Source organism: Bufo gargarizans, chromosome 8, assembly GCF_014858855.1.
Source record: "Bufo gargarizans isolate SCDJY-AF-19 chromosome 8, ASM1485885v1, whole genome shotgun sequence".
Lineage (NCBI taxonomy): Eukaryota > Metazoa > Chordata > Amphibia > Anura > Bufonidae > Bufo > Bufo gargarizans.
Genome location: NC_058087.1, coordinates 35284707 through 35309182, shown reverse-complemented (window position 1 = coordinate 35309182; position 24476 = coordinate 35284707). Strand labels below are relative to the sequence as shown.

General features: G+C 43.7%; 1 protein-coding gene across 2 annotated transcripts in view; it reads left to right on the top strand.

The window, feature by feature from the left end:
* Window positions 1–24476, top strand: part of MAP3K20 (mitogen-activated protein kinase kinase kinase 20) — a 215695-nt gene that overhangs the window by 154054 nt on the left and 37165 nt on the right. For both annotated transcript variants that reach the window (XM_044303724.1, XM_044303723.1), the window contains exons 13-16: window positions 853–883; window positions 968–1107; window positions 3024–3086; window positions 21104–21193. In XM_044303724.1, coding sequence (XP_044159659.1) covers window positions 853–883; window positions 968–1107; window positions 3024–3086; window positions 21104–21193 — 324 coding nt within the window. The remainder of the gene's footprint in view (window positions 1–852; window positions 884–967; window positions 1108–3023; window positions 3087–21103; window positions 21194–24476) is intronic.

Below are 24476 nucleotides of genomic sequence, written 5' to 3'. Positions count from 1 at the left end.
GTTGCCTGTACGACTGGCTTTTACAATTGCATTTCCAACAGGCTCAAGGCAGGATACTGTTTGAAAGCTGTAAGGGTTCATGGAGGTATTCCTAAACCGCTCCCAGCATTCAGGTGTAGAAGGTCCAAGAGGCCTGTCCTTATTTACAAAAAATATTTAATTGCCAATATTGGTGTCAGTGTCCTAGGAAGCAGGATAATTACAATGAGAACAGTCTGTGGCCTCAGCAGTTCTGCCATTCCCTCCCCGATATCAGTCTGTGTATCTGTAGTATGATATTGGACACAGTTAGTTTTGTTCTTCATGTGCACGTTTTGGTACATCTTTTTGTAGAGAATAGCTGGTTTCTAAAGAAAGAGTTGTCTTGTTACAGATGAGCCAATTAATTTGGGAAATTTGATAACTCTCTAGCCATTACTGGCTATATGTAAGACTGCAGGAATAAAGCTAACTATGGGAGAGGGTCTCTCTGGTGCCACCTTGGCTATAGCTTTGTGCATACAGCAGTTTAATCAAGATCCTTGGATGGATATTCTTAATCATGAATTTGGTGAGCCCTACTTCCTGCAGATCCCCTTTTAGCTTTTTCCTTACCATCCTTCTCTCCAGTTTCGTGTCCTCTCCTCTTTACCCCTACTTATACCTCCCTGGCATGCCATATACCCCCTTTTAGAACCAGCTAATCTGGTTATGAAGAGGTGTCTCTGCTGTGTTCCTCAGAATACAATTTCCTATTTGTATGGAGAAGATCAGCAGATGTCTAAAAGTATAGGGAAAAAATAACAAGCAAATCAAACATGTTTGTATTTTTGATTGTCAAATCAAGTCTAAAGTTGTTTTTTCTTTTTACAGTTTTTTTGGGTACAACAGTTGGGGAAAACAGGTGGGTTTATGTAGCCATTTTTCATCACTATCGTTCCTTGCCTGTGTGATGTGCAGATCACTTTAATATTCTTCTCGTTTGTAGATGATGGCTCTGGTTTGCAGAGCGCTTATCCCTTTCTATTTAAAGAACATCATATTACGGGAAAGAGATTGCTCTTACTGGAGGAGAATGATTTGAAAGATATGGGCATAGTGTCCAAAGGTCACATCATCCATCTGAAGGTGAGCAAAATGCATTTCTAGTACAACACAATAATAGTGCTCATAATGCGAGTTAATCATAGTCTGTGTCCTGGGAAATAATAATCCTAATCATGGGAGGAAGGACCATAGCCAAACTCGAACGGACCTCCCAAGTGTCCCTCTTTTTGACCCAAGTAACTGTCTCTCTTTGCTCCTTATATGTCCCTCTTTTTGATCTTCGGTATGGATTTGCATTATTACATTCACAATATTGACCCAGAAAGTGTTTCTATGGTTCCTCTCTGTATATTTGAGCCTATTTTGTATATTATTTCATTATTTGATGCAGTTCGGAGTTTAGATATTTCTATATTCAGATTATTTTTGCGTTATTTCGGAAGAGAAAACTATTGAAGTGTATAGATTTTAAGGGAAAAAAATAGATCTTTCACACAATGAACCAAAAATGTCCCTCTTTGACCATCAAAAAAGTTGGGAGGTATGTATGGATACGTCCACACATACAGATTTTCTGAAAACCCTGCATTAGGCCTCATCTAGTGTTGAGCGAATCGAGCTTCAGATCCGAAGTCGATTCACTCTAAACTTTATTTTAACGCTGTACGGAGCATTAAAATGTATGATCTCCGGCGAGGTGAAGTGAGCTATTCCCGAAGTCTCGTGAGACTTCGGTGAATAACTTCGGACATAGATTTTTTTAACTTTAAAACCATCTTAAAACATGGATCCTAAGTTGGCTTTGGCACCGACTGGTACCTTGGTACGGAAGCAGACTTTGGATTCATGTTTTAAAATGGTATTAAAGGTTAAAAATCAAATCCTGAAGTTATTCACCTAAGCCCAGCAAGAATTCGGGAACAACTAATTTGCCTCGCCAGAGCCCATACATTTTAATTGTGTCTGTATTTCAGTCCTCAAAAAAAAAGGAACAGCAAAATATAGATACCTTCTATGTGCATTCCCTATTTTACTCTCTAATAGAAAAGGCTGTTTTTCGTCTGGCAGTACACTGATGTGTGCATGGCACCATAGAAATGAATGGATTTGCAAAAAAAAAAAAAGGTGGATAGCACGTGGATAAATAATACAGTCCTAACAGAGTTTGCTGAGGAATCCACCCGATGCATTGCAAGAGGTGAAATTCAAGTTGGAAATCATCAGTATAAATTGACATGATCACGTGAATGCTATGTAATTCCTGACGGCAGATCCAAAGCATATCCACTACGTGTGAACATCCCATAAAGACGACAAATAGATTGTGGCTTAGTTGGATTAGAATTCCCCTCATTCAGCTTCATGTGGAGTTATTCTTAGCATTGTCTCTCTCTACTGTGGTGTATTGATCCCATGTTCTATCACACATCTACATGTCATAGCCTTATTTCTTCTGCTAGAAGGTTGTGGGTATGAGGTCAGTAGCTGCCATCCACCCTAGTAAGACTGGTTTCACACTTGTGTTGTTAATTCTAGTATTGAGCAGAGGATCCCAAAAACGGAATTAAACGGATCATTTTTTATTACACGTCAGGATGCATCCATTCCGTTAGGATGCAGCTGTGAGAAATCAAAATGGAGCAAACTGGATTTGTCACTAAATACATTGAAAGTCAATGGGTGACGGATCGGTCTCCATTGACTTACATTGTTTTTAGTGATGGAGCCGATTTGTTTCGATAAAAGGACACAGAATGCAAATGAAACGGAAAACTGAACGGATCTCTTTCTATTCAGAATGCGTGAGGACAAAATGGAAACTTTTTTTTTCGGTGTTGAGATCGTCTGCTGGAACTCACTACCGGAAAACAATGCAAGTGCGAAACAGGCCTACATCCTATTTACAATATCAATCTGTCGTGATGATATTTACAGAAAACATGGAAATGCTCTTCCCTAGTTATATGTAATTTTGATACTATCATTCTGTTTTGCAGGCTGCAATTGAAAAACTGACATATGATTACCTGACTCTCTTTCATTTCCCTCCATTAATGAAGGTAACTTTCTATAAGTGTTTTCTTCTGCCTGCGGAAACAGGACCAGTATGGGTGCTGCATTACAGCTCTGTACATCTCAGAACTTGTATGGAGCTGTAATATGGTCATTTGCATCAAAGGTTTTCTCCACGAGTTAAGAAAATAAAAATACTTAAATATTACATTATTATAAATATATTCCCAATTACCTTTCATTAGTTATAATGGCTCGTTTTGTCTAGGGCACAATTATCAGGGGAAATAAAATGGCCGCCATCCTACTAGTCCACACAAAACCTGTACTTTATGTCTCCTCATGATCTCCATTCCTACAGAGATTCAGCTGAAGATCTTATCTGTATTCAGGATCATAATCCCTAACAAGCAGAGCAGAGAGGAGGATGAGGCAGCTCTTTACCGTAGTGTTGCGAAGTAACTTGTCCTGCTGTGTGATTAGGACAGGCTTTGTGTGTACTAATAGGACGGCGGCCATTTTAGTTCTCCTAATAGTTGCTCACTGAGGAGCTTTGAAGGGGTTTTATGAAATTTTATGAGATTTCTGGATAGGTGATCCGTATCTGACTGCCAATCAGCTGTTTGAGAAGGCAGTGGGGCTCCTGTGAGCGCTGCGGCCTCCTCACAGCTCACCAAGCACAGCGCCGTATATGGTATAGTGGCTGTGCTTTGTATCGCAGCTCAGTCCCATTCAACCTTAGTTGCTTTACATTGTCATGTGTTCTCCCATTGACTGCATGGGAGTCTTTCTATTTATACACTGACTAAAAATATAAAACGCAACACTTTTGGTTTTGCTCCCATTTTGCATGAGCTGAACCCAAAGAACTGAAACATTTTCTACATACACAAAAGACCCATTACTCTCAAATATTGTTCACAAATCTGTCTAAATCTGTGTCTTTGCCGAGATAATCCATCCCACCTCACAGGTGTGGCATATCAAGGTGCTGATTAGACAGCATGAATATTGCACAGGTGTGCCTTAGACTGCCCACAATAAAAGACCACTCTTAAATGTGCAGTTTGATCACACAGCACAATGCAACAGATGTCGCAACCGACTTGAGTGGGCAAATGCTCACATCTGATGGCGTCTGGCACGTTGGAGAGGCATTCTGTTCACGGATGAGTCACGGTTTTCATTGTTCATGGCAGATGGCAGACAGCATATGTGGCGTCATGTGGGTGAGCGGTTTGCTGACGTCAACGGTGGGGTTATGGTATGGGCAGGCGTATGTTATGGACAACAAACACAGGTGCATTTTATTGATGGCATTTTGAATGCACAGAGATACCATGAGGCGATCCTGAGGCCCATTGTTGTGCCATTCATCCACGACCAGAGGAGTGAACCAACATTTCACATGCCACAGTCAACAACCTGATCAATATTCATGCTGTCTAATCAGCACCTTGATATGCCACAGGGATAGATTATCTCGACAAAGGAGAAGTGCTCACTAACACAGATTTAGACAGATTTGTGAACAATATTTGAGAATAATGGGTCTTTTGTGAATGTAGATCTTTGAGTTCAACTCATTCAAAATGGGAGCAAAACCGAAAGTGTTGCGTTTATATTTTTGGTCAGTGTATATAGTGTCTATATATCCCGCCATAGCACCAAGATAACTCACATAGGCCCGTGTCCTCATTGGAGCTCATAATCTAAAATTACAAATTAACCTATTAGTACGTTTTTGAAGTATAGGAGAAATACGGGCAGAAATACAGACTTGACGCAGATTCTGCCCCACTCCAATATGAAAATCACTTTAATGGGGAATTGAGAACACGTAATTTCTGATGTCTCCAATAGTAGCCTATTAAAAGGGGATTTTACTAGCGAGACAGACAGGACAGCCATGCGGGGAGACTGGCACATTCAGACCAACTCAAAATGATACTGGGTTGCTCACATGCTTCAGCATGAATGGAGGCTGCAAGTTTGATGAAGCAATTATGTTGCCGAGGGTAAAGCTGGGCACCTGTATTAGACCCTCAATGCCCTATAAACATGCTCGTACTTGATTTAGTAAAGCATGCATGTTTGTTCAGTAGGGAGAGGGTGACAAGACAAAATCAACATGCCTAGTTCAGTTTCCCCCCCCAATATCTACCACCAGGAGACCCCCCCCCCCCCCCCCATACACATTGGATTGGCTGTGGATATTCTTGGGGTAGACAGGATCTGTGCATACGTTTATCTCCAAAGTCCCATTGTAGTTTCTTAATGGAGACCAGAATATAACATCTGGAGATGTACTGCGTGTTGCAGTACCTAATCTGACAATTGTACACTGTTAAAGGGAGTCTGTCACCACCATATGTCCATATACAGCGCTTACATTGTCCTATCGCACACCTATACATGAATATAATAGTACCTTTGTCTTTTTCTTTACACTTCCAGAAGCTGGAAAAACATAGTTTAATTAATTTGCCCCAATGCCATTGCCATCATCCATGTCCCCCAGCTAGCACCATCAGCCCCATGCCATTGCCATTATCCATCCTCCATCTCCCCCAGCCAGCGCCATCAGCCCCATGCCATTGCCACCATCATCATGTCCCCCAGCCAGCGGCATCAGCCCCATGCCATAGCCATCCACCACCCCCCGGTAGATTCGGGCCCCTGCTAATATACTTACCTTTCCTGCAGGGTGCGCGGCTGGCTGATGGAGTCTGCAGGAGACGGACTGTATCTTCCTCCCAGCTTGCACTGGGAGGGACCTGACGTCACACGCAACGTCTGCCAGCGCGCTGACAATGTGTTCACGCAAGGCCCTGGCCAGTGCAGCACGGTGCAGAGTCCGGAGGCCACGGAGCGGTGAGTAAGAAGCTTCTTTAATTCACTACCGCTCCGTAGTCATCTATCGCAATATGGCGATATAGACAAAATCTATATAGTTGCCCGATTTTATATCGTTCATATCGCCCACCCCTAGTACCATTACATTATAGGTGTGTGATAGGACAATGTAAGCCCTGTATATGGCCATATGGTGGTGACAGATTCCCTTTAAAAGATTATGGGGGGTTTCTTACTTTACTGAAACCCCCATCCCCCAACAAGACTACATAAAAGACGTAGGTACAATCCAGATCTATATCCATTACACTGAACCACAGCCCTGTTAAACTCTGTAATGGACACCTAAAATTCAGCAAAAACTAAGTTACTAAAACATGTCTCAGCTCATGTACATAACAGGACTTGCTGTGCCTTCTGAAATGAAACTCTTAACCGGTGACTTAGAGGAGCAGAAATCCTTTGTTGAAACTAAATTAACTCTGCGATACGGGAAGAAAAAGCTGCATGCTATTCATTCTCTATTCACATCTGCTACCAGTGACATTCAGATCAACTGCTGCACACTATGCCAACTACAGACTATCTATGGATGCAAATCTTAGATCCTTGTGCCAAGAAGCTATTTGACTGGTGTGTGCCTGTGTGGGGCCATTTGTCAATGAAATCTTATTCAAAGTGTGTCCGCTGGCTCCAGAGCATTTATTCCCAAGAAAAGCTAAAATATGTGGTCCAATATTCTGTCTAGGAAATCATGATATATAAATGTAGCAGAGCTGGATTTGTTATGTATCTCGCTTTAAATGCATAAAAGTTACAGCATTGCAATACCTTTAGGCCTATTGCACACGACCATATGGCTTTTTCAGTATTTTGCGATCCGCAAAAAATACGGATGACGTCCATGTGCATTCCGTTTTTTTGTGGAACGGAACAGCTGGCCCCTGATAGAACAGTACTATTCTTGTCCGATATGCGGACAATAATAGGACATGTTCTATCTTTGAATGGAACGGAAATACAGAAACGGAAGGCATATGGAGTACCTTCCGTTTTGTTTTTTTTGTGGATCCATTGAAATGAATGGTTCCGTATACGGAAAGCAAAAATTTTAAAAACAATTTAATTTCGGCAGTTATTTAGACATTGCAGATTGAGGATTCAGCTCCATCATCTGCCAGCGCGGGCGTTTCCTTTAGGAAGTCCCATCATTTGCACAAGTGTTTCCCCAGCCACCAGGAGTTTGATTCCTCTCTCTCCAAGGAGTGGAATTTTCCTGATAGACATTTCATGTTGCCAAAACGCATGAACTTTCTTTATACTTTCCCGGAGGATTTGACTAAGAAATGGTCGGCTCCACCTGTAGTGGACCCCCCAGTTTCCGTATTGGCTAAACATACTACTTTGCCAATGGCGGATGGGGCTTCTTTTTCTGATATCAAAGATAAGAAGCTGGAAGCGTTTGCAAAATCTGCCTTTGAAGCAGTGGGCACAGCGCTGCAGCCGGTGTTTGCCTCTACAAGGGTGAGCAAGGCTATGGGGGAGTGGGCAAATAACTTACATCATGGTCCTGAGTCCCCTTGGAGAAACTTGCAGATGTGGCCTTGCAGCTTTCGCATGCCAGTGCATATATTTGTGAAGCATCTTTAGACGCGGCCAGGTTTATGGCTCGCTCGTCAGCCCTGTTGGTGGCTATTCGTCGTACCCTATGGCTTTCATGCTGGGCGGCAGATAATGCTTCAAAGCGGATCCTGACGGCCCTCCCATTTACCGTCCGAAGACTTTTAGGTAAGTGCCTGGGTGAGATCATTTCGGACGCTACAGGTGGTAAGAGCACCCATTTACCTCAGAACAGGGGGCGGTCTAATACAGCAAAAAAGCGGAAGCCTTTTTTCGTTCCTTTCAGAGTTTTTCCGGCCCCAAGGGAGCATCCGATAAATCGTCCGCAGGCCAGAAGCGGAAGCCTTCCATCAAGCCGCGGCCTTCCTGGCATTCCCGTCAATAGGGCTCCAAGTCCTTTAACCCTAAGAGCCCCGTTGCATGACGGGCAGCTCCCGACGCCCTCCGCTCGGGTGGGCGGCTGGCTTTATGTGTTTCGGCATGTTTGGCTGGCTCACATCTCAGATGCATGGGTGAGGGAGGTCATTGCAGAGGGCTACAAGCTGGATTTTAAATCCTCCCCTCCGTCCCGTTTTTTTCGGTCGTCTTCTCCGGCCTCTCCTGCAGCTTCTTTTTTTTGGCAATTTGCACGCTGCTGCAGCAAGGTGCGATTGTTCCAGTTCCTGCGCAAGACTGTTTTCTGGGGTTTTACTCCAATGTCTTTGTGGTTTCCAAAAAAGAGGGGACAGTCCGTCCCGTTCTACACCTCAAGGCGCTCAACCCTTTCCTTCACTGAGGTCAGTCCATGGAACCGGGGGAGTACCTGTCTTCGATAGACATCAAGGACGCTTATCTTCACGTGCCCATATGCATCAGTCATCAGAGGTTTTTCCAGTTCGCAGTCGGTCCATTTCACTACCAATTTGTAGGCCTCCCATTCGGCCTGGCCAAGACTCCCAGGGTCTTTACGAAGGTTCTGGCGGCAGTCATGGCCCTGCTCAATGCCAGGGAAATCGTGGCGATCCCTTACTTAGACGACATTTTGCTGAAGGGTCCATCGTTCCATGGGACAGCAGACACAGCCTGAGCATAGTCCTGGACACACTGAAGCGCTTCGGATGGATCGTGAACAGACAGAAGTCTTGTCTTTATCTATCGCAGCGATTGACTTATCTGGGCATGTACTGAACACTTGTCAGGCCACGGTGTTCTTGCCTCCGGAAAAACTATCCGCTCTCCATCTTCAGATTCACTTATTGTTGCGGCCAGCTCCGGTTCCCATTCGTCGCAGCATGCGGGTACTGGGGCACATGGTTTCTGCCTTCGAAGCAGTTCCCTATGCTCAGTTCCATACCAGAGCGCTTCAGCGAGCCATTCTGAACAGCTGGGATCGCTCCCCAGCCTCCTTGGATCGGCCAATGCGTCTCCTTGCCCCAGTGTGCCAGGCCCTTAGATGGTGGATGGTCTCTCCGATGTTGACGTTGGGTCGCTCGTTCCGCCCTTTCCGTTGGAAGGCGTTAATGGACGCAAGCCTCAAGGGTTGGGGGGGGGGGGAGTGTTGGAAAATCTCTCTGTTCAAGGGGTATGGTCACTCAAGGAGCGCTTCCTTCCAATCAATGTTCTGGAGTTGAGGGCAATTCGGCTCTCTCTGATATTGGGCCAACCATCTCAGGGGTTGTCCGGTGCGACTTGGAAGTCCTACTTTAGTTGGTGCGAGCTAAAACAGCTGTCTCCCGTTCGTTTTTCTTTGCCGAGACTTTTGACTTTCCTGCAGTTGGGCATGGATTTGGGACTGTCTCTCAGCTCCCTCAAAGAGCAAGTGTCGGCTCTCTCCATTCTTTTTCAGATAAATTTAGATTAGCTTTCGGAGGTTTGGACTTTTCTGCAGGGGGTGGCACATGCTGCGCCCCCCTTCCGTCCTCCATTGGATCCTTGGGATATTAATCTATGTTTACTTCACTTTATTAATTTCAAAAAGTGTCAATCTCACGCAATGAGCACACGAGCATCAATCAACCAAATTACATTATACCAATAAAGGATCACGCAGGATCCACAATGTCAGTGACAATCAGTGTGAACGAATGATAGAGGTAAGCAAACAACACTAGAAAAGTGTAGAGAATAATCTCAAATAAACGGCATTGTACATACCATACATCACATTAGGAATCTAGTACATCACCCCTAGAGACCCTACAAAAATCAAGAGAAGACAATACGCATGTAACATTCATGAATAATAAACCCTCCTGTAAGGGCCCTTGAAAAAAGAGCAAAAAGACCCGTAAATGGGAAGTAATCTATATATGATATATAGGTAATCAAATGGCTAGTGTAAAAGAAAGGAATATAAGAAGCAAGCTGCAAAACTATTTTCCCTGGGTCTCGTCCCCTCCCGTGTTACTGAGTTCTCCTAATAGCCTTGAAAAATCAGAAGAGTGGGCAAAATCCACCAAAGAATTCCATCTACTATAGAATAGACTCTCCGTACCCTGCGAAAGTGCTGCAAGTTCTTCCATTCTTAATAAATATCTGAGTTCGGACGCCCATGCAGAGAGAGAGGGAGCCTCCACCTTCTTCCACTGGCGCGGAATTACCATGCGTGCTGCTATCAGAAAGAACCGTAACGGATTTTTCTTAAGACTAGCTATCGAGCCAGGGATAAGCGATAGAAGAGCAATCTTAGGGGAGTTGGGAACCGTTTTACCTGTGAATTTGTTGCAAATGAGGAACACCTGATCCCGATTTTTTTTTATTATTGGACACTCCCACCATATATGTAACATTGAACCCACCTCCGAATTGCATCTCCAGCACAGGTTAGAGACATTCGGGAACATCTTGCTTAGAGTCGAGGGGCAATAATACCATCTGGATAGAATCTTATATTTCTTTTCCTTCGCATGAGCAGCTATAGACAATCCATGAGAGAGTGTACACATCTTCAGGACATCCTCCGTTGAAAAGGATAGCTGTAGATCAGACTCCCACTTTTTAAAGAACGGGGCTAAATCAGGACTACTACAGTCCATTAGAAGCCCATACAACTGTGATATGAGCTTGTAATGAACATCAGGCTTCACATAGATGTTGTCAAAAGCTGTCATATCAGGACATGACCCTCGGTCGAATAAGCTGTGTATGAAAGATCTTATCTGGGCATATGCAAGCCACGTGGAGCCATTCCATCTATCATCAGGTACAAGGGAATCATAATTTTGCAAGCGTTTTTGTATCATAGCGTCCCGAACCCTAGGACATTGGGATTTGTGCCAAATCAGAAAATTAAGTGCCCCTTCCCCTACCATGAAATCAGGGTTACACATGATTGGGGTCATAGGACTTTTTTTGTGCGAAATCTGAAACTTTGAGGTCCAATAATCCCAGCAGGCCAAGGCGTGTCTCACCAAGAAAGGCCAACCCTCTTGGGCTGGGCGGTTGGTAACCCATGTTGCCACCGATAAATCTATTGGGGAGAGCTCCATCTTAATCTAAAGTTTCGGGGAGTCTCTATCCGACCAGTTTACGATCCTCATCACCAATGCTGATGCATGATATACCTTAAGATCTGGTAGACCCAACCCTCCCTTATCCCTATGTTTAGCCAGAACCCCAGAGCCAATCTTAACCCTACCTGAATTCCAAATGAATCGAGTAATGGCCCTCTGAAGAACCACAAAATATCCCCTTGGTACACTTATTGGGACAGTTTGAAAAAGATACAGAAATCTCGGAAGAATGTCCATCTTAACGACCCCGAGCCTTTCAAACCACGAGATGTGCTTCAAAGAGAATTTCTGTAAATCTTCCAATACCTTCTTCTGTAAGGGTAGGTAATTAAGAGGATAGAGTAGATGGAGCTGCCTTAGGATCTGTAATCCTAAATATGTTATACTAACGCTCTTCCATTGAAAGGGAAAATTGCTTTGAATTTGGGAAGCTACATCTGACGGGAGAGAAATATTGAGCATCTCACTTTTAGTGGGATTCATTTTAAAGTTACTCAGTAAGCCGAACCTTTGGAATTTCTGTAGAATAGATGGGACAGCGACGTGAAGATTTGAAACATACATGAGGAGGTCGTCAGCATACAGTGCCAATTTATGATGCGCGCTCCCCGATTGTATGCCTTTAACATCTGGGTTAGCTCGTAAGGCATTAGCCAGATGTTCCATGACTATCACATACAATAAGGGAGAGAGCGGACAACCTTGCCGAGTCCCATTTTTTATGTAGAAAGAGGAGGCTAGTATACCATTGGTTCTCACTCTGGCAGTGGGAATCGTACAAACCGGATTCCAAAAAAGTTGGGACACTATACAAATCGTGAATAAAAACTGAATGCAATGATGTGGAGGTGCCAACTTCTAATATTTTATTCAGAATAGAACATAAATCACGGAACAAAAGTTTAAACTGAGAAAATGTACCATTTTAAGGGAAAAATATGTTGAATCAGAATTTCATGGTGTCAACAAATCCCCAAAAAGTTGGGACAAGGCCATTTTCACCACTGTGTGGCATCTCCCCTTCTTCTTACAACACTCAACAGACGTCTGGGGACAGAGGAGACCAGTTTCTCAAGTTTAGAAATAGGAATGCTCTCCCATTCTTGTCTAATACAGGCCTCTAACTGTTCAATCGTCTTGGGCCTTCTTAATTGCACCTTCCTCTTTATGATGCGCCAAATGTTCTCTATAGGTGAAAGATCTGGACTGCAGACTGGCCATTTCAGTACCCGGATCCTTCTCCTACGCAGCCATGATGTTGTGATTGATGCAGAATGTGGTCTGGCATTATCTTGTTGAAAAATGCAGGGTCTTCCCTGAAAGAGATGACGTCTGGATGGGAGCATATGTTGTTCTAGAACCTGAATATATTTTTCTGCATTGATGGTGCCTTTCCAGACATGCAAGCTGCCCATGCCACACGCACTCATGCAACCCCATACCATCAGAGATGCAGGCTTCTGAACTGAGCGTTGATAACAACTTGGGTTGTCCTTGACCTCTTTGGTCCGGATGACATGGCGTCCCAGATTTCCAAAAAGAACTTCGAATCGTGACTCGTCTGACCACAGAACAGTCTTCCATTTTGCCACACTCCATTTTAAATGATCCCTGGCCAAGTGAAAACGCCTGAGCTTGTGGATCTTGCTTAGAAATGGCTTCTTCTTTGCACTGTAGAGTTTCAGCTGGCAACGGCGGATGGCACGGTGGATTGTGTTCACTGACAAAGGTTTCTGGAAGTATTCCTGAGCCCATTCTGTGATTTCCTTTACAGTAGCATTCCTGTTTGTGGTGCAGTGTCGTTTAAGGGCCCGGAGATCACGGGCATCCAGTATGGTTTTACGGCCTTGATCCTTACGCACAGAGATTGTTCCAGATTCTCTGAATCTTCGGATGATGTTATGCACAGTTGATGATGATAGATGCAAAGTCTTTGCAATTTTTCGCTGGGTAACACCTTTCTGATATTGCTCCACTATCTTTCTGCGCAACATTGTGGGACTTGGTGATCCTCTACCCATCTTGGCTTCTGAGAGACACTGCCACTCTGAGAAGCTCTTTTTATACCCAATCATGTTGCCAATTGACCTAATTAGTGTTAATTGGTCTTCCAGCTCTTCGTTATGCTCAAATTTACTTTTTCCAGCCTCTTATTGCTACTTGTCCCAACTTTTTGGGGATTTGTTGACACCGTGAAAATTTGAATCAACGTATTTTTCCTTTAAAATGATACATTTAAATCGGATTAAACGTTTGATCTGTCATCTACGTTCTATTACAAATAAAATATTGACATTTGCCATCTCCACATCATTGCATTCAGTTTTTATTCACAATTTGTTTAGTGTCCCAACTTTTTTGGAATCCGGTTTGTATATAAAGCACCAATTTTCCCTATTACCGTGGGGCCTAAACCAATTTGTTTCAGTGCCGCAATCATAAATTCCCAATTAACTCTGTCAAACGCTTTTTCTGCGTCGACTGAGAATAAACAGAGAGGAACCCCCTTACTTTTAGCCCTAGAGATGAGGTTAATCGTGTGAATAGTATTATCCCTGGCTTCTCTACCAGGTACAAACCCTACTTGATCGCCGTGGATAACACCAGGGAGAATTCTATTAAGACGATTCGCTATAAGTTTGGAATATATTTTAATGTCGCAGTTGATCAGGGATATGGGACGATAATTAGTGCAAACTTTTGGGTCTTTATTAGGCTTCGGGATTACGACTATATGAGCCTCCAGGGATTGTCTAGGAAAGGGACAAGAAGGAGAGATGCTATTAAATACCCTTAAGAGAAAAGGCAATAACAGCTCTTTAAAGTCCTTAAAAAAGGGTGCAGTAAAACCATCTGAACCAGGGCTTTTACCCCCCTTTAGTGATTTCAAAACTTCTCCCATCTCCTGTTCCGAAAAATCTTCTTCAATTTCTGTTCCCTTTTCTATGGGTATCGTGGAAAGAGCCGTATCTTCCATATATGCATTTATTCGGTCAGCAAACGCCTCTACAGGCATGTCCGCAAATTGTCCCCGGATATTATATAGACCCTCGTAGTACACTTTGAAGGTTTCCGCTATTTGTCTTGGATGATGCACCAGAGCACCACTAGCATCCAATATATTTGGAATGAAGCTAACCTGTTGTCGAGGGTGTGCATAACGCGCTAGCGCCTTCCCGGGTTTATTAGAATGCGCAAATAGGTAGCTGCGAAACCGCTCTGTGTTCCTGAAAACAGAGACTGAGAGTAACATTTTAAGTTGGTCTCTAGCCGCCGTAAGTTCAGAAAGAACGTGTGGATCCAGTGATTGCTTGTGTGACTGCTCCAGATTGGCTATCTGCAGCAAAAGTTGCCGAATCTTTGCTCCCTTCTCTCACCATGGCTTACCAAAACGCCCCGCAACACACATTTCAACGCTTCCCACTGTAAGGGGAGGGCCGTGTCATCTAGTGAGTGATTCTCAATAAATTGTCTGATCGTTGACTCTAGATCAGCCCTACATACACTATCCCTCAAAAGGGTCTCATTTAACCTCCATGTCCACTCTTTGGCTACCAGGCCCGGCAATTCTAGAGACAAAAATATTGGTGCATGATCTGACCAAAGTGGGGTGCCTATGTGTGGGTTAGGAGAAAGGGACAACGCATGGTGAGATATCAGGAATCTATCTAATCTGCTGTAAGATTGGTGCGCCGGGGAAAAATAAGTGAAATCTTTGTCCTTAGGATGGAGTATCCTCCAAACATCTACCAACTGTCTGGCATGTAGCAGATGTTTAGATCTATTGATTGTTGACCATGGAACCGAAGTTCTACCCGAGGAGGAGTCCAGAACGGGCTCCATGATCATGTTGAAATCACCACACAACAGCACCAATCCCTCAGCAAAGGCATCCAACTTAGTAAGAATACCTTATAGAGCTCTGCTTTGTCTGGTATTTGGCAGGTAGAGATTCCCAATGGTGTACACTCTCTCATGGATTCGTAGCTTCAGGAACAGGAACCGACCCAGAGGATCCAATTGCGACTCTAAAAAGGTATAAGGCAGTGATTTATGAAGAGCAACTGAAACGCCTTTAGACTTAGAATCGGGATTAGTGCTATGAACCCAAAAAGTATAATGTTTTGACAGGATCTTTGGAACCTGCTCTCTTTTGAAATGTGTTTCCTGCAGCAGCAGAATTTGCACCCTCTCCCTGTGCATGCCGTATAAAACCCCTGAGCGCTTATCCGGGGTATTGAAACCTCGAACGTTTAGAGAGGCCAATTTCACGTTAGGCGGCCCCACCATGTTGAGAAACTCAGATTGTACCCTAAGCTATATTCAAGAACGCAGCAGAGAGGGATAGTCAAGGGTTCGCACAAACCACCCCAAGAGTACCTTGCGTCCTGAGGAGGTCTGGCAATCGCCGACTATCAAGACAGGAAGGTAAAAGTAAAAGGGAAGGAAGGAAAAAGGAAAGGGACAGAAAGGGGTAAGTTGCAATATCAGGTAACTGTCCCAAGTAGAGGGACCGACTCGTCCTATACCAAATAGAACGAGGGTTACAGTAGGAGACGGACTTCCAATGACGGACCAAGGAAGCCGCCACAGGGCTGAGGAGCCCTGAGAGCCACAACTAATAGATGAACATGAAAACAATCACATATAACTTTCATTATCTAGCAAAGCATTTCTGTAACACTATGCTTCAGGTAAACTAAACTCTGTAAACCTAAGAAAAAAATATAGGAAAGTTAGCCATAGGCATTAAAGTAACACAATTGGAGAGAAGAAAGCATAAGTGCACTTTCAATCCCCCCAAATAATCACTTATTTCTGAGGTTGTCCCTGGAATAGCATGAGAGACGAATACTTATACAACTTAGCCTCAGGTTTACGTTCACGCTGGCTGCTGAGGATGCATCCTTCCTGAAGCTGCTCTTCTAAGGTGCCCACTTGAGGACCGAGATGGCAGAGCTGGAATGACCTGCCAGTCAGGTAGATGAATTGGTGGTAAGTTCAATGCAGACAGGAACATGTCAAGGTCGTCAGGATCCCACAGTTCCACACGGTGACCATTCTTACGGACCACTAGTTGAAATGGAAACCCCCAGGAATATGGAATATCCTTAGACCTCAAGAGGTCCAGTAAGGGTTTAAGTGCCCTCCTCTGGGCCAAGGTGTTCCTGGATAAGTCCTGGAGAATCGTCAGCGTGGCCCCGTCGAAATCAATTGTAGAAAGGTTGCGCGCCTTTTTCATTATAGCCTCCTTCACCGAATAATAGTGTAGACGGCAGATCACATCTCTGGGCCTAGAGGGGTCTGAGCTGATGGGGGCTAAAGCTCTGTGCGCTCTGTCCATTTCCAACCGGCCTGTGACAGGTTCCCCCAGGATGATGCTAAAGAGACCTTGTAAGGTAGGTATCAAGTCCTCCGTCTTAGTGGCCTCAGGGAGTCCTCTAATCCTGATGTTATTCCGTCTGTTACGGTTTTCAATATCATCATGAAGACGGTAAAGGTGACCAATGTGACGATCTCTATTGGGATATTAATCTAGTGCTCAACGCTCTCCAATCTTCTTCGTTTGAGCCTTTGCAGCAGGTGTCGCTGCGCTTCCTGTCTTATAAGGTGTGTTTTTTTTTTTTGTTGCAATCCACTTCTATCTGTAGAGTGTCGGAACTCGTGGCATTGTAATGTCGGTCACCTTTCCTGATCCTCCATCAGGATAAGGTGGTCCTTCGTCCTGTGCATTCTTCTTGCCAAAGGTGGTGTCGACATTCCATCTAAATGAGGAGATTAGTCTTCCTTCATTTTGTCCGGACCCATCTCATCCTTGAGAACAGTCGCTCTATACTATGGATCTGGTGCGTGCAGTGCGTATCTATCTGTCCCAGACAGCATCTTTCAGGCGGACGGATTCCCGAGGGGCCGAGACGAGGCCTGGCAGCGTCAAAGACTTCCATTTACAGATGGATTTGTTTTGGCTATTGTGGAAGCGTACCGCGTTAAGGACCGGGCCCCGCCTTTCCGGGTAACTGCTCATTCGGCTCGGGCAGTGGGAGCCTCTTGGGCGATGCATCACGGGGCTTCAGCCCTCTAGGTGTGCAAGGTGGCAACCTGGTCGTCTTTGCATACTTTTTCAAAGTTTTACAGGGTGCACACCTTTGCATCTTCTGACGCTTCTTTGGGGCATAGAGTTTTGCAAACAGCGGTTCTCTGATTGGCAGGGGGGGGTTGTAGTTAAGCCCACCCCAGGGATTGCTCTGGAACGTCCCATGGTCAATCCCTGTGTCCCTCAATGAGACAGATGAGAAAACTAGATTTTTGTACTCACCGTAAAATCTGTTTCTCTTCCGTTCATTGGGGGACACAGCTCCCACCCAGTTTTTTGTTTATGGGCCGTTTTGGGCCTGTGTGGTTCTGGTTTTGCACATAATGTGATTTTATTGTGTCTGGCTTCTCCTACTGCTTTTGCACTAAACTGATTAGCTTGATCCCTGCAGGAAGGGATATAGCTGAAGAGGGAGGAGCCTACACTTTGTGTGCCTAGTGTCCACCTCCTAGCGGCAACAACTATACCCATAGTCAAGGCCTGTGTCCCCCAATGAACGGAAGAGAAACAGATCTTACGGTGAGTACAATATTTTTTTTAATTTTTTTGCTGGACGGCAGAACAGACATACAGATGCGGAGAGCACGTGGCATTCTGTCTGCATTTTTTTGCAGCCCCATTGAAATGAATAGGTCCACATCCGATCCGCATGATTTTTATACCATCTTTGGTGTTCCTTAAATTCCTGTACCATGCAGGACATTTAAAAGGGGTTATCCAACCCTTTTAATGATCTCCCTAATGGCCGGGCCCCTCATATAGGCTATACTTACCCTGACACCTGTGTCGCTCCCGCTCCCCGCACGGCCTCCACTGCATCTCCCCGTCGTGCAGATAAAAACATCCGGCAACAGGGGGAGCAGCTAATAGCAGGCTGCTTAGGGGATAAGCCTCCCTAGCGTCACCGGCGATGTTAAGGAGGCTCGTCCCGGCTATTAAATTCAAGCAGACTTTTAAAAACACATGAACCGTGTTGAACACACACACAACAGTAGTACTATAATAAGCACAACCCTTCTAACCAGTAACCCACAGAAAATGCAATACTAGATAATATACACAATGCGATAAAGCGCACAGTGCCAAAGTATAAAAGTACATTAGTGACATAAAAGCTTTGCTAGGCCACTTTCAGTGTTTGCTCAGGGATTTTCATCTGTGATTGGAAGTGAAAAACCAGGAATGCAGCCTACACAGGGATAATAGGGGGGATTTATCAAAACTGGTGCAAAGGAAAACTGGCTTAGTTTCCCATAGCAACCAATCAGATTTCACCTTTCATTTTTCACAGCTCCTTTGGAAAATAAAAGAATCAGTCTGATTGGTTGCTATGGGCAACTAAGCCATTTTTCCTTTGCCCCAATTTTGATAAATCTCCCCCAATGTGTAATGGAAAGATTTGCACCTGTTCTGTAACGCACAATCACTGATGGAAATCACTGTTCAAACACTGACCAAACTGTGACTGCGTTTTTTTTTTTAAGGAGCTTTAATGGCAGAACCCCTTAAACATCAAAAGCTACATCATGCTGTTTTTTGGGAAGATCGCCACCTAATTAACAAAAACACCTTTAGCAGAAACACACTTTTGTGTTGTGCATTTTACATTACCTATGCTGCTCTTTTTTTTTTTTTTTAAAAGAATACCACCTAATTAACCGAAACCCGTATGTGCAGCATTTCATAATACCTATAAACCTTCAGCTAACATCTGAAGCTGCCATTTTCACCACAAAGATTTTCACGCAGCCCTGGCTCCATAGAAGTGAATGGGGCTGCGGATGCAATGCGTTTTTCACTGATGGTTGCTAGGAGATGTTGTTTGTAAACCTTCCGTTTTTTATCACGCGCGTGAAAAAAGCATCAAAACGCATTGCACCCGCGCTGAAAAAACTGAACAACTAAACGCAATTGCAGCCAAAACTGACTGAACTTGCTTGCAAAATGGTGCGAGTTTAACTGAACGCACCCTGAACGCATCCAGACCAAATCTGTCACGCTCGTGTGAACTCAGCCTAAAGGGGTTCTGCAGTTTGTTTTAACTGATGATCTATCCTCTGGATAGTACCAACTGGCCTGGCTGGGCGCGGCTAAGCTCCATTTACTTAAATGGAGCTTAGCCGCGCCCAAGCCAGTTGATTCTAGTCATGACGTCACTGGGCCAGCGGTAAACAGTGAGAAGGCCGCGGTGCTCCTGGAGCGCCGCTGCCTTCTCAAACAGCTGATCGGCAGGGGTCCCAGGTGTCGGACCCGCGCCGGTCAGATGCTGATGATCTACCCAGAAGATAGATCATCAGTTAAAACAAACTGAAGAACTCATTTAAAGAGCTGTCCAGGAATACGTCATTTCTAACAGGTGCCGACAGCCTGCCTCCCTCACTAAAAGGATCGGACTTACCTGCTCCCTGCCACTCCGGTCCTCTGCACTGGCTCCCGCCTCTCCATCTTCTGGTCCGGGGCTTTTTTTTTTTTTTCCTCCAGGGATTGGCACCCGATCCTCTTCAGCCAACCACTGGCTTCAGCAGCGACATGTCTCGTGTGGACACATCACTGTTGAAGCCAGCAGTTGGCTGAAGAGGATCAGGTGACCGCATAGCAGGGAGGAAGAAAACAAGCCCTGGATCAGAAGATGGAGAGGTGGGAGTCAGCGCAGAGGACTGGAGTGGTGGGGAGCAGGTAAGTATAATACTTTTAATAGGTGAGGCATGCTGCAGAAATTATGTTTTCCCAGACAACCCCTTTAAGATGTATTTAGTATTATTTTAACAGCTTTACATTTACATTTTTTAGAAACAGCACCATCTTATCCATGGGTCAAGCTCACTATTGGGTCTCAGCCCCATTTAAGTAAATCTCATAGAACCACACTGTCACCAGTTAAGTGCATTTGTGCTTTTGTAAATTATGATTTTTTTTCTTTCTTCTGTACACAGACTTAGGGTACTTTCACACTAGCGTTGTTAGAATCCGGCAGACAGTTCCGTTGCCGGAACTGCCTGCCGAATCCAGCAAACAGTATGCAAACTGATTTCCTTTTTATCCCGGATTCGTTAGACGGCGGATCCGTCTCATCCGGAATAACGGATCCGGTATTTAAATTTTTTCAAAGATCAAAAGCAAAACCAGCTCCCCCTATATCGCGGCGCATGCGCAGACCAGAAAACCGGATCCGGCGACGTGCCAATTTCCGGAACACTTGGTACCGGATCCGGCATTATTACATCTCTATGGAAATTAATGCCGGATCCAGCAAGTGCGGTATTGTTCCGGAATTTTGGCCAAATACCGTACAAGGGACAGAACAGAAGACATCCTGATGCATACTGAACAAATTGCTTTCAATTCAGAATGCATTAGGACAAAACTGATGTGTTTTTTTCCGGTATTGAGACCCTTTACCAGATTTTAATACCGGAAAAGAATAACACTAGTTTGAAAGTACCCTTACAAAGCCCTAAATCAATACGAGCTCATATCTCAGGTTTGGGTCCAGTGGTCAGGTCTATGTGCGGGTAGACTGACACATAGCATACAGTATGCCTGCTGGGACAGGTTCTCAATATTAGAAACCTCCGTTTAAGTGATGTATTCAGAGACCAGAGATATCAAAACTGCCGTTTGGTCAAATATTTCCCTTTTAATACACAGCAAGTAAATCATTTTATTTCCCTGATAAATGAGTCATGTCAGTCCATTTAAATGGTGCAGGAACCAGCTGGGCTTTTGTGACGGATACTTTTGAGCAATTCCTTACATTCGTGAGCGCAAAATGCAGTTTGAATGAGTGTAACTTGCAGAGCATCATACAAGCCCTAGGGGTTTGACGCCATTGTTCCCAGTATTCATGTGTGTGGGAGGCATCTATCCCCAGCAGTGGTGTCAGCTCAGGAACAGAAAATAGTCGTTAAGAAACGTTTCTGAGCCTGTCCTCCAGCAGCCGCGCTAAACTCTCCGAGAGCTTTAAACATAAGTTCTCCTTGGTCTGATGTCATTTATCTTTCAGGATCTTACTTTTGAAAATGAAGATGAAGAGAGGACAGTGAATTTAGAACTTGTCTTTGGATATCACTTGAAGTCTGGAAACAGCCGAGAGGTAAAGTAAATGTGAAAGATGCTACCTACATGAAAAAGTGTTCATGATAAGCAATATTTACAGACGTGGACAAAATTGTTGGTACCCTTTGGTCAATGAAAGAAAAAGTCACAATGGTCACAGAAATAACTTTAATCTGACAAAAGTAATAATAAATTAAAATTCTATAAATGTTAACCAATGAAAGTCAGACATTGTTTTTCAACCATGCTTCAACAGAATTATGTAAAAAAATAAACTCATGAAACAGGCATGGACAAAAATGATGGTACCCCTAGAAAACACAGAACATAATGTGACCAAAGGGACATGTTAATTCAAGGTGTGTCCACTAATTAGCATCACAGGTGTCTACAACCTTGTAATCAGCCATTGGGCCTATATATATGGCTCCAGGTAATCACTGTGTTGTTTGGTGATATGGTGTGTACCACACTCGACATGGACCAGAGGAAGCAAAGGAAAGAGCTGTCTCAAGAGATCAGAAAGAAAATTATAGACAAGCATGTTAAAGGTAAAGGCTATAAGACCATCTCCAAGCAACTAGATGTTCCTGTGAGTACAGTTGCACATATTATTCATAAGTTTAAGATCCATGGGACTGTAGCCAACCTCCCTGGACGTGGCCGCAGGAGGAAAATTGATGACAAATCTAAGAGACGGATAATCCGAATGGTAACAAAAGAGCCTAGAAAGACTTCTAAAGAGATTCAAGGTGAACTTCATGCTCAAGGAACATCAGTGTCAGATCGCACCATCCGTCGTTGTTTGAGCCAAAGTGGACTACATGGGAGACGACCAAGGAGGACACCATTGTTGAAAACGAATCATAAAAAAGCAAGACTGGAATATGCCAAACTACATGTTGACAAGCCACAAAGCTTCTGGGAGAATGTCCTGTGGACAGATGAGACAAAAATCGAAGTTTTTGCCAAGGCACATCAGCTGTATGTTCACAGACGAAAAAATGAAGCATATCAAGAAAAGAACACTGTCCCTACTGTGAAACATGGAGGAGGCTCTGTTATGTTCTGGGGCTGCTTTGCTGCGTCTGGCACAGGGTGTCTTGAATCTGTGCAGGGTACAATGAAATCTCAAGACTATCAAGGAATTCTAGAGAGAAATGTACTAGCCAGTGTCAGAAAGCTTGGTCTCAGTCGCAGGTCATGGGTCTTGCAACAGGACAATGACCCAAAACACACCGCTAAAAACACCCAAGAATGGCTAAGAGGAAAAAATTGGACTATTCTAAAGTGGCCTTCTATGAGCCCTGACCTCAATCCTATTGAGCATCTTTGGAAGGAGCTGAAACATGCAGTCTGGAAAAGGCACCCTTCAAACCGGACACAACTGGAGCAGTTTGCTCATGAGGAGTGGGCCAAAATACCTGCTGAGAGGTGCAGATGTCTCATTGACAGTTACAGGAAGCGTTTGATTGCAGTGATTGCCTCAAAAGGTTGCGCAACAAAATATTAAGTTAGGGGTACCATCATTTTTGTCCATGCCTGTTTCATGAGTTTATTTTTTTACATAATTCTGTTGAAGCATGGTTGAAAAACAATGTCTGACTTTCATTGGTTAACATTTATAGAATTTTAATTTATTATTACTTTTGTCAGATTAAAGTTATTTCTGTGACCATTGTGACTTTTTCTTTCATTGACCAAAGGGTACCAACAATTTTGTCCACGTCTGTATGTCACCTCCTCACTTCTCCCAAATAACAGAATCAGATTTGTTGCTGTTGCTTCCCATAGGGACCATTTTTTTTCCTGGGAGCAATTATTGTATATATGTATGTTACCTACCTGCATTTAACCCCTTCAACCCTGGGTCTGTTTTCACCTTCCTGCCGAGGCCATTATTTGCAAATCTGACATGTGTCACTTTATATGGTGATAACTTTAAAACGCTTTTACTTATACAGGCCATTCTGAGATTGTTTTCTCGTCACATATTGTACTTCATGACTGTGGTAAAAATAAGTAAAAAAATAAAATAAAAATTATTCATAAAAAAATACCAAATTTACCAAAAATTTTGAAAAATTAGCAAATTTCAATTTCTCTACTTTTATAATAGATAGTAATACCTTCAAAAATAGTAATTACTTTACATTCCCAATATGTCTACTTCATGTTTGGATCATTTTGAAAATGACATTTTATTTTTTGGGGACGTTAGAAGGCTTAGAAGTATGGAAGCAAATCTTGAAATGTTTTGGAAAATTTCCAAAACCCACTTTTTAAGGACCAGTTCAGGTCTGAAGTCACTTTGTGGGGCTTACATAATAGAAACCACCCAAAAATGACCCCATTTTAGAAACTACACCCCTCAAGGTATACAAAACTGATTTGACAAACTTTGTTAACCCTTTAGGTGTTCCACAAGAATTTATGGAAATGAAATTTCAGAATTTCACTTTTTTGGCAGATTTTACATTTTAATCCATTTTTTTCCAGTAGCAAAGCAGGGTTAACAGCCAAATAAAACTCAATATTTATGAATAGCAAGTATGGGGGGGGGCACACTCAAAAGGGACCACAAAGCGGTAGTAGTGTGAATACACTTTAATATATTGAAATAAATTTAAAACATTAAGAACATGCCCCTAAAAATATGACATACACTAAAATATCACATGTACATGATAAACATAAGCCCAACCACTCAGTCTCTGCGTCAAGGCTTCAAATAGTCACAATAACTTGCGGCAAAAAAAAATGTTTTCCACTCCAGGAATTGTAACCAGGAATTGTAGTAATAGTGGAATATCTTCACCAGTCCTTAAATGGAAATGTCAGTGGAATAAAGCAGCAAACAGCAACATTGTAATGGTGGGAAAACCTAACCAGTCCTTTGGTGGACAGATAGGCCAGCAATGATACACTGTTGTAGAACTGAAATCCAATACACCCCTTCACTGTCCAGTGCGCTATTATGGCAAAGCGGGAGCCCAGTTCTCTGTCCAAACACTTATAGTGTAGCGCCCACAATGGGGGTTAGATCTCACTTGCCTCCACATACAAAGCAGTGCTCAAGATTGAGCCCGGTCTTACCCGTCTTCACTGTCCCATCTGCAGCGACGATCCAGGCGGCCGCACACCAAACAACGTCTCACGCGGTGTGCTCGGCCTGTACGCGGCGTCCCACGTGACCTGGTTTCCTAGGGGACCGGATATGCGCTCCAATGACGTAGATATCGAGCGACTGCTTCGGAATCCGTATGAGTTACTTTGTTTGCTTTTTCTGTTGCCGGCTTTCTTTATCTTTCTTTAAATCG